Source organism: Vipera berus (assembly GCF_964194415.1).
Source record: "Vipera berus genome assembly, chromosome: 4".
Taxonomy (NCBI): domain Eukaryota; kingdom Metazoa; phylum Chordata; class Lepidosauria; order Squamata; family Viperidae; genus Vipera; species Vipera berus.
The window spans coordinates 13,309,140-13,320,127 of record NC_138206.1 but is presented as its reverse complement, the minus strand read 5'-3'; the positions used below and the strand labels follow the sequence as shown (position 1 = coordinate 13,320,127).

The window sequence follows — 10,988 nt, the reverse complement described above, 5'->3', positions numbered from 1 at the left end:
TCATAAAATCAGGCATGACTCACTTAAGAGCCATCTTGTTTAGCAACAGAAATTCTACTTTCAGTTGTGGTCGTAAGCCAAAGACTACCTATACAGTCCAAATCTTGACATTTCTAAACAAAAAAAAAATTGAGTAGATTCTGACTGGGAAAAATTAACTGGGTAAAAGTCTTCTAGTGTCAGTTTGCCTATTTAGCCTGTGAGCAAAAATCTACTAATACTGTTTTGCCAACTTTCATTGAAAAGATAATACACTAGTTTAAAATTTCAGTGTTAAGAGTGAATGTTTCATAAACTGCTTTATTTCTTAGCATATTCTATTTCAGAACAGATCATCCTATGCCTCAATTGTGTTTGCGAAAAATAATAATTTGCTCTTTTGAAACTTTCCCCTCCAAATTTTTAAGACACCTGGAAAAATTATCTATAATATACATGCCAAAGACTGAAGGATTAATTGTTTTAAAAAGTGCACTGATCAAATAGCAAAGCAACATTTTTTCTTAAACAATTTCCCAATGCATTTTTAATCAATTAAGAAGTGATTTTGCAAAGCAGCTAACCAATCAGCCACTTCTTCTAGCTGTATAATTTGTATTCTATCAACCTGAGTAGAAACTGTGTCAGCTGCATCAATGGTCAGAGTTAGGAAGCTATTTTGCTAATGCTATCAATTTTCATAAAAGCACAGCTGTAATTAGCATTAATAACCTGGAAATGGTAACGTGGGGTCCAAATAATGCAATTATTTTACTTGTAAGAAAACAATTTGGTGAAGATATTTCATCTTGACATTCGGTATCTTGCCAAAGGGGTCTGTTTTTCTGGCTCACCCTGGCAATAAAAGGTTTTAAAATATGCGTAAAACAAATGGAGTCATAATTTCAAATTGTCTGACAATGAAAGGCGTAACAGCAGCAAAACCTGTGGTGAGTCATTGCAGATCAACCTCTTCAGATAAGAAAGTCTAATTTTTTAAAAAATATTCTTCACTTTTAAAAAATTCTGCTATAAAAACAGGCACATGAAAGTGAAAGTTGAGCTCAAGTACACATATTAATTAGAATCCTGGATGCAGGACAAGGAATATCAAGAAGAAAAGGGAATGTCATACTATTTACAGTTTCTTATGTCCTATTTCCTGAGACAAACCTTTTTGGATGGAAAATAGAATTACCAACTGCACACCTTTTATGCACTTGCAATGACTTACGGGCGGAAGATTTGACCCATTATTAATTACATTGCAAACTTTATCGGGAACTCTGATCTAGATTCATTCTGCCCTTGTTAATCCAATTGAAGCAATCTAGTTTAGAAGAAAAGATCTACTTTTTGTTGATTGATGAAAACAAATATGCAACAAAACCAAGTTGCATTGCTTGCAATGGCTTCAAGCAAGCTATAAAAGCACATCCTGACAAATAGTGCTTTTAATATTAGAGGGGATGTATAGAATGGATATAATCGCTAAAATTTTATATGTATTTTGCTAAAACCTAAGGTTGCAAATAAAAGTTTAAATACAAATGTGGGGCAGCCTACACATTTTTGTGCTTCAGTTTGGTTAAGAACTGTATTGACCGTAGAGGCCAAAAGAGAGAAACAAACAAACAAAAAAGACACACACACACACAAACACAAAGGTGAATCTCCAAATGATTATTAAACCAAGCAATCTTAACTTATCAATTGGTTCTCCAAGAAAAAACTGAAGTATCCCTGATATATTTTCTTGTGCCTTGGTTGGGTAAATGGGTCAACCCAACCATCCTGTATGGAAACTCAGTCAGTCTGAAGAAGTCAACTTTGAAACCACTTGGCGAGGTTCTGGATGGTCTTGGGCTCTTTCCCAGCCTTTCTGACTACATTACAAATCTTGCAACAGTGTTCGGTCCAAAAGGACGTCACCCGCGTCTCATACTGTTTCCTCCAGGCAAAATGCTTTCTGTACATGTTCTTGTTTTTATCTAGGAATTTCAGGTAAACCGCCAGCTCCATGGGGTCAGAGAAGTCATTGACATGAATGAAGGCGTCGGAGGGGATAAACTGTTCGTAGTTGGCCCTGGGGGGACCCAAGACGATGGGGACAGCCCAAGATTCAAAGGCGTTCCTCCAGAGTTTCTCCGTGATGTAGTCCTGATGTTGGGAATTTTCAAAGGCCAAATAAAACTTGTATTCCGAGACGGTCTTGACCACACTGTTATCTTTGAGGGCCAGTTTGTGAGACCCAAAAATATCAATGGGGAGGTACTTTTTCAGCTGGTGGTAATAACGGACCCGGGCGTGACCTTCATTCCAGTTACTGATCACCCAGGCCACCAGCTTGGTCTTCTTGGGCAAGGTGAACTGGACAAGGGGCTCCGGGCGAAGCCTGAGGTAGCCATAGGGCACAAAGACATCGGAGTCCGCCCGGTAGGAGAGAGTCCAGTTGAAAAGGTTGGCCATCTTTTGCAGGCCCGTGGTGTGGGTGGGCGACTCCAAGTTCATCCAGACCCACCGCTGGCCCGGCGGCCTCTGGCGGGGCATCTGGCCGATGCCGTGCCGCTGCACGTCCCGGTGATGGAAGAGGACGGCGTGCGCCTCGGGCTGGAGGCTGCGGTTGGTGGAGACGCGGCAGGCGCTGATGTTGAATTGCCGCCGGCAGTCCCCGGAGACGTGGCCGCTCCCGAAAGGCGCCCACCACACCACCACCGTCACCGTCGCCGGCTCGGGGTCTTTTTCCTCCCGCCAGGGGCCTTCAGGCGCCGCCGCGTCCATCACGCTGCTGGCCGTGTACCAGCCGAGCAGGGTGCAGCAGGTCAAGCAGGCCGCCAGGACGGGCCACTGCCGCCCGGCCGGAGCCATCCACCAGCCCCGACGAGCGCGGGGGTCGGCAGGAGCCGCCTCGGGGGGTTCCATGGAGAGGCGGCGCCTGCGCCACGGAGGCAGCTGATCTTCGGCCAAAAAGCCCAGGCGGCTCCGTTCTCCGGCGGCGGCGGCGGCGGCGGGGATAGAGGGGCAAACCCTGGCGGCGGCGGCGGCCTGCGTCCCCGTCCAACGGGATGAACGCGGCGCCGAGAATGCATGCTGCTGGTGGTGGGTGTGCTGGTGCTGCGTTTGGCACCGTCTCCGCCCGCCGACCTGCCCCTCGGGCGGCGGCGGCGCCCCCGGGAGGTGCCGCTCCATCGGTTCAAACGAGCCGTCCCGCCCCGCCATCCTGCCCAGCCCACCCCCACCTCGCCGGAGCCGCCCGGGCTGGCCTAGCGGCAGCCCTGCCCTCCGGCCTCAACCCGCCTTCCTCCGCCGATCCCCTCTGGGGAGAGCCGCCGGACCTTCCCCCATTGGCCCTCCGCCTGCTTCCCCCCCACCCGGGTCCTAAGGCTCCGCCGTAGAGATTCCTCCGGTCCCTCATCATCCGGAGAAAGGGCTGCGCGGCGGGGGAAGCGGCGTCCCGGCGCCCCGGGCTGCAGCGAGGCGAGTGCCGCCTCCTCCTCCTCCTCCTCCTCCTCCTCTTAAGAAAGGCCCCCGCGGGGATGAGGGGCGCAGGCCGGCGGGAAACCCCGGGTTTCTCGCGCCTGTTCCGCTGGGCGAAGCGACTCAAGAGCGGAGCCGCAGAGATTCCCCAGCAGAAGAGGAAAGGCGTAGGGAGAGAGGAGGGAAGACAGTAACTACAGGTAGTCCTCGATTTACAACAGCTCGTTTCCCGGCCGTTAGGAGGGCACTGGGGGTGGGGGGAAAAAAGTGACCCGTGGCCGTTTTTCACACTTTTAACAAGCGTTGAGGCGGCTCCACGGTCACTTGAAGAAAATTTGGACCGACTCGTGGGGGTTGCAGTGTCCCCCGGGTGTGTGTGTGTGTGTGTGTGTGTATGTGGTGTGATCCCCTTTTTGCAACACTCTTGACAAGCAAAGTCAACGGGGAAGCCTGATTCGCTGAGCAACCCTGTTACTAACTTAACTGCCGCAGTGACTCGTTTAATAGCTATGGCAAGAAAAGTCGTAAAATGGGGCAAAATTCACTTAACAGGTGTCTCGCTTAGCAAAACAAATTTTGGGCTCAGTTGTGGTCAGACGTTGAGGACTACCTGTACAAAGGTATCATCCGGTCCTGCCTCTTGTTCCACGCTAAAGAATTCCGGCGGTATATGGCTACAGAACCAGGATTTGGAAACCTCCAGAGAAAGGAAAGATACGGTTTCAAACAATTTCTATAATTGTTGACAATTGGAGCAACCTGGAATTCCCTCTTAACATCTAGCCTGAATCTCCTTCCTTGCACCTTCAACTTTTGGTTCTGAATGTATCTCTACATTTTAATTAATGTTCAAACTTAACATTTATGTTCAGTTTGGACTTTGCCAGCATCAAAAGCATGTAACCTCGTGTCAGATCATCTCTCCCTTTTAATTAATGTTCAGACTTAACATTTGTTTTCGATTTGGACTTTGCCAGCGTCAAAATGATGTAGCTTCATCTCAGATCATCTTATAACTTCCCCGTATCCTATGGGTTGACAGAAGTGACTCAGGACAGAAGTCTTATTAACATATATAAAACAAATACAGCCCTTCCAAATCCCGTAGAACGACGGTGCACCATGCTGATTTTTCCATACAGGAACTGCCCTGGATTCAGTCTGAAGGAGAGGAACAAAACTCCGAGAAGAACTGTGTTTATTGTTGGGTGCCTGCTTTAGGGCAAAGAGGGATCCTGAACAAAGGAAAAGCAAATATTTTTTATAGAAATGGAAGGCTACAAGACAGGGAATCCTAGGTATCCCAATTTGGGAAAACTAGACAGGTCCATGTCGCTATACCTGGGGATAGATCTATTGCTAAGTGAAATAGACCTTTCAGAAGGACAGCAGAGCTGAAGAACTTCTTTGTGAAGGACATGAAATGTTGAGGTCTCATCAACTCATGCAAGATGGAAGGTTGGGTTTTCCAGGTTGCAGGACTGCTCTGGCTTCTATTTTTTTTGGTTTGATGGGACTCTGGGGGCTTTGCCTGGGACAAGAAGGGCCAAATTGGGTTTGATGTGATTAGGTAAAGAGATAAACTGACCAGAGAATAAACTGCTCATGTCCAAAACATGGGAAGAAAAAGGATACAACTTCCATTTCCTTCGTTAGACTTGTTTTCTCCACTAAAGAATTAATATGATACCTCTTCGAGTAGAGCTACAGACTATATGCCATTTTAATTGATAAATGTTCCAAACATTTCCTGCTTTGTGTAATTAACAGTTTAGCTGTCAAAAAGATAAAAAAGTTTTTCTTGCATCGTATTTGCTCCTTCAAGTATTAATGTAATCATCCGAATTTCTGTGAAAATTTAAGTCTTTAGCTGTGACATTCTATTTCCCTCCTCCCATGAAATCTTCCAAAACGATTCTTGCGTAGAAGCTGAGGAAAAAGTCCCCTAGATTTCCACAATATTTGCCTTCCAGATGTTTTCTCAGATCGGTCTGGGAAACATTTGCACAAAAGGAGCTGAAGAAATGTTTTGGGAGGATAAGCGAAACGTCTTCCAAGAAAAACAAGGAAGCCCAGTTGCCTCTTGAAAAAGCACCTTTGGAATTTCCACAATGTTTGCCATCCAGAACCTGTTTTTAGTTTAAGAAGGGTAGTTTTGCATGAATTTATCAAAATGTATTAATGTGCAATTTGTAAGCTTTTTAACTCTTTCAGTACACTGAATTCATAAGAACGTTTCTAAGTCATAATTGGTGCTCTATATCCTTTTTTTGTTGTAAGGGGAGGATCTTTGTAAAAACCTTTTATTCTGTATATCCCTTTCCACATTTTCACTTTCTCAGCTCTATATTGATCAGAACACAATAGATATATCATTATGGGAGTTAAAAGGGCTGTGTCCTATATCAGGGCTTTTCAACGGTGGTACGCGTACCACTGGTGGTACGCGAGCACTTGGCTGGTGGTACGCGGCGTCACCTTCCTCCCCCCCTTCCTCCCCCCACCTCCCCCCTGCTCCTTCCCAGCATACTTGCTGCTGGAAAACATGCTGCTGCAGGAACCTTCCAGGCCGCGCGAAGAGCGCAGGCGCAGAGTGAGGCCCCGCCCTCCCCTGGGACTCATTGTGCAGCAACCATGTGGTCCTTCCTGCAGAAAAAAGTGCGAGCCTGAAGAGGACAGAGCCATCCACTCCCTCGGCAGGTAGGTGTTTGCGTCCACTCGCGTCCATCTTCTTTTCCTCCCCCCCCCCCGCGAGCTTGCGATACCCCGCACGGCCCTCACATTGCCTCCCTCCCGGGGCTTGAGAGATTTCCCCCTCTCCTCTTCCTGATGTGCAATGCAAAGGGGAAAGCAAAGCGGCCAGATGTCACGCGCCCTCCCCGAGGATTCATCCTGGGCAGCAGGTGGGAATCGAGGCCCACGTTTGTTTTCCTGATGCGCGCCAGGGCAGGTGAAGCCATCAGAACGTGGGTGTGAAGGGGAAAACGCACCTGACACCCCCCCACTGTCGGCAACTTCGTACAGCTGGCCCTGACCTCCGCCGACTGGAGCCCATTGGCGGAGGTCGGGGCCGGCTGTATGGAATCGCCAGCTGATCCATAAGGCCAGCCCCGACCTTTGCAAGGGGAAAGCGAGGGAGATTGCCAGAAACACAAATCGGCACGTGCTGAGAAATGCCGATCTCGTGCTGCTGCAATCTCTCAATTGGTTTCAGCTTGCCTTGCTGCAAGAGAAAGCAAGCTGAAACAGCGAAGGTGATTGCCAGGAACTTGAATTGGCCAATGTCGCCCTGCTGCAATCTCCCTCGCTGGGTTTCAGCTTGGCTTGCTGCAAGAGAAAGCAAGCTGAAACGGAGCGAAGGAGATTGCCAGGAACGCAAATTGGCCAATCTCGCCCTGCTGCAATCTCCTTCGCTCGGTTTCAGCTTGCCTTGCTGCAAGAGAAAGCAAGCTGAAACGGAGCGAGGGAGATTGCCAGGAATGCGAATTGGCCAATCTCGCCCTGCTGCAATCTCCCTCGCTCGGTTTTAGCTTGCCTTGCTGTAAGAGAAAGCAAGCTGAAACCGAGCGAGGGAGATTGCAGCAGCGCGAGATTGGCGTTTCTCAGCATGCGCCGATTCGCGTTCCTGGCAATCTCCCTCACTCCGTTTCAGCTTGCCTTGCTGCAAGAGAAAGCCGGGCCGCCGGGCCGCCTCCGTGGGTGCTGCTCTAGCGTGGAGAGGGAGAGGCCAGTCCCCATTCAGCCCGTCAGCCCCAGGAGAGCCTCGTGCAAGTGGCTCGCCGGCCGCCAAATCCTGGCTTTCGAGCAGGAGCAGCCTTGCCCTGCTTGCCATTACTTGGCGCCGGGAGCAGCCACCGCCACCTGCCCCGCTTTTTGCAAGCCCTGCAATGCTGCCGCCGCAGGTTTCCAGCAGCGGGAGGCTCTGGGACGAGGGCCTGTCAGGGGTGAAGGAGTCGGGGCTGCTCCGGCGGGCTGCTTCTGTGGCAGTGGGGCATGCTGGTGCCTTGCACTGCACTCTGCTGCAGGGGACGCCCTGGGAAAGGTGGAAGCACAGCTGTAGTGCAGGACGGTCAACTGCTCCAAGCCCTGTTTGGCTGGCTTTGTGCCTCCATCCCCCAAGAGCAGCTGGTTGTGAGTTGCTAGCGTGTGCTTCCCTGAGTGTGCCTCAGCCCCAGATCTTCCCCCACCCGGGACTCCAGCTGCGTCTGCAGAAGGCGAGCAGGGCGAAGGGCGCTTTGGTGCGTCTTCCATCCCTCCTGTGTGAAGGGCGCCTTCCTGCCCCGAGGTCCACAGCAGCATTGTTGACGTGCGTGGATTGACTCTGAGGGAATACGAGGTGTTTCTGTTGCTGGAATAAAGCTTATTAAATAAGCTAGCAACCTCCAAGTATCATTGATAGATCTTCCCCGACTTTCCTCCGGTGCTTCATAAAGAGTTAAGTGGGCATCAGGTTTCTTGGTAAACATGGATTTGGAAGGAAGGAAGGAAAGAAATGACAATGGGAGGGAGGGAAGGAGGAAAGGACAAACAGAGGGAAGGAAGGAAGGAAGGAAGGAAGGGACAATGGGAGAGAGGGAGGGAGAGAAAGGGAGAGAGAGAAGGAGAAAGAAATAGGGAGGAAGAAAAAGAAATGGAGAGAGAAATGAGGGAGAGAAAGGGGGAGAGAAGGAGAAGGAAAGGGAGGAAATAGAGGGAGAGAGAAAGAGAGAAAGAGAGAGGGAAAGAGGGAGAGAAAGAGGGAGAGAGAAAGAAAGGGAGGGAAATAGAGGGAGAGAAAAAGGGAGAAAGGGAAAGAGAAAGAGGGAGAGAAAGAGGGAGGGAGAGAGAAAGAAGGGGAGAGAGAAGGAGAAGGAAAGGGAGAAATAGAGGGAAAGAGGGAGAGAAAGAAAGAGGGAGAGAAAGAGGAGAGAAGGAGAAAGAAAGGGAAATGGAGAGAGAGGGAGAAAGGGAAAGAGAAATAGAGGGAGGGAGAGGGAGGGAGGGAGAGAGAAAGGGGGAGAGAAGGAGAAGGAAAGGGAGAAAGAGAGGGAAAGAGGGAGAGAAAGAAAGGGAGAGAGAAAGGAAGAGAGAGAAGGAGAAAGAAAGGGAGGGAAATAGAGGGACAAAGAGGGAAAAAGAAATAGAGGGAGAGAAAGGGAGGGGAGAGAGAAAGGGAGGGAGAGAAGGGGAGAGAGAGGAGAAGGAAAGGGAGGAAATGGAGAGAGAGAAAGGGAGAAAGGGAAAGAGAGAGGGAGAGAAAGAAAGAGGGAGAGAGAGAAAGAGAAAGAAATGGGAGGGAAATAGAGGGAGAGAGAAAGGGAGAAAGAGAGAAAGAGAGGGAGAGAAATAGAGAGAGGGAGAGGGAGAGAAAGGGAGAGAGAGGAGAGAGAAAGAAAGAGGGAGGGAGAGAGAGGGAGAGAAAGAGAAGGAGAGAGAGAAATTAAATTAGTAACATGATTGTTAAGTGAATCTGGTTTCCCCACTAACTTTGCTTGTCAGAAGGTTGCAAAAGGCGATCACATGACCCTGGAACAATGTGACCATCATAAATATGAATCGATTGCCAAGCATGTGAATGTAAATCACATGAGCCTGGGGATGCTGCAACAGTCATAAGTGTGAAAAATGGTCATGTCACTTTTTTCAGTGCCGTCGTAACTTTGAACAGTCACTAAGTGAATTGTTGTAAGTCGAGGACTACCTATACTTTATCATTTTTTCCTTTTTTGGGGGGGGGTGTCAAGTTTTTGACACCTTGCTGGGCGATTGGTGGTACTCGGACATTGCCTTGTCCTAAAAGTGGTACAATGGGTGAAAAGGTTGAAAAGCCCTGTCCTATATAAATGCTGCATATGTCTTCCATATAAGGATCAATTATTTATTTTTCTGTACTTTGGATAGGTCTAAAGGTATGGTGGAGTGGCTTGAGCCTTCTCCCTCATAGTGTATGGTCACTTAATGACTGCAACTGGGACAGCCAGGATTGTGGTTGTTGAGCAAAGTAGGCGTGTGATGTTTTGCTTAACAACCACTTCATTTAACAACCCAGATTCTGGGCCCAATTGTGAACATAAGTGGATGGCTACCTGTAATTTAGTAAGCATTTTAACTGCGGCATTCAGCCTGGGATCCTAGGACAGCTTTTATTCCAGTATTTCATTTTCTTGTTAATCTTTCCCCACATTGGAATATAGCTTAGAGTAGAGTAGAACAGAACAGAACAGAACAGAACAGAATAGAATAGAATAGAATAACAGTTGGAGGGGACCTTGGAGGTCTTATAGTCCAACCCCCTGCTCAGGCAGGAAAGCCTATACCATTTCAGGCAAATGGCTGTCCAGTCTCTTCTTAAAGACTTCCAGTGTTGGAGCATTTACCACCTCTGGAGACAGGTTGTTCCACTGGTTTATTGTTCTAACCGTCAGGAAGTTTCTCCTTAGTTCTAGGTTGCTTCTCTCCTTGAATAGTTTCCACCCGTTGCTTCTTGTCCTGCCTTCGGGCGCTTTGGAGAATAGCTTGACTTGACTTACTACTTGACTCTCTATTTACGCACTTCAGAGGAACACTCAAGCGATGAAGGATAGGGTTTGCGCCTAAGCTATTATCACAAGTGCCTGACTTTATCTGGGCGTGGATGAAAAATATATCAGCTTCTGGGTATTTTGTTGTTTCTGTTAGTATCAAAGGTAAATGTCACAATTGATAAAGCATTCCAGAGAAAAGGGGTGCTGAGGGATTGCATCACCTCTTTTAATCTTTCTGTTAGCTGTTTCAAGTGCGATTGCTAATGTGTACATTGTGTGCAAGGTGAGGTATTTTGAGGCTTCCTCCTGAAGGCTACTTACTGGCAGAGAGCTAAGTGGCTCACTGTAAGTGTTTCCAATAAAGTACACTTAGTTGTTTCTATCTCCTAATCTTAAGAGAAAACAGAGAATAACAGAGTTGGATCTTAGAGATCTTCAAGTCCAGCCCTCGGCCGGAGCAGGAGACCCTGACTTATGGTCGTTGTTGTTTTTTACTTTATTTTAGCAGAGGACTTTTTAGGTGAACATGTTTTTTCTCACAATAGCCATTACATATTTTTAAGGATTTTCTTAAATAAAGGGCTTATGTTTCAAAGGTCTTTCTAAGATATTAGATAATTTTTCTGTAGTTTGAACAGGTAAAAAGGGACAGATTATTATTTTTTTACTTAAATTTGAATACTTCTGCAAAACCTTGCTACTTCTTTTTATTTTAAAGAGAACGTACTGCATTTGAAAGAGTTAATATCGAATCCCTCTAAAGTTTTTTCCCCCTTATTAATTACCCATGTAACTTTTATTATTATTATAGATTTCTATAACTAAATTAAATAGAAAAGTGGGTAATGGGCTTCCTTGCTTAGTACCTCTCAATAGAGTTCATAATTATTAATACAATTATGGCTCATAATTATTAATACATATCTGTGTCTTCATAGGCTTATAAATCTGGTATGTAATCTTTTTTCCTCAAATTTAATTTTTTGTAAAGACCTTTTTATAAGCAGTCATTATACACAGAAGTTTTCA

The 10,988-nt window shown here is 47.3% G+C and overlaps 1 protein-coding gene across 1 annotated transcript; it reads right to left on the bottom strand.

The window, feature by feature from the left end:
- Positions 1-1,651: 1,651 nt before the first annotated feature.
- FUT4 (fucosyltransferase 4) lies at positions 1,652-3,198 on the bottom strand (the record flags this gene model as incomplete). Its single annotated transcript, XM_081327705.1, has 1 exon — positions 1,652-3,198. One exon carries the CDS (start codon positions 3,196-3,198, stop codon positions 1,804-1,806), a length of 1,395 nt encoding a protein of 464 aa, XP_081183831.1. The 3' UTR covers positions 1,652-1,803.
- Positions 3,199-10,988: the final 7,790 nt, after the last annotated feature.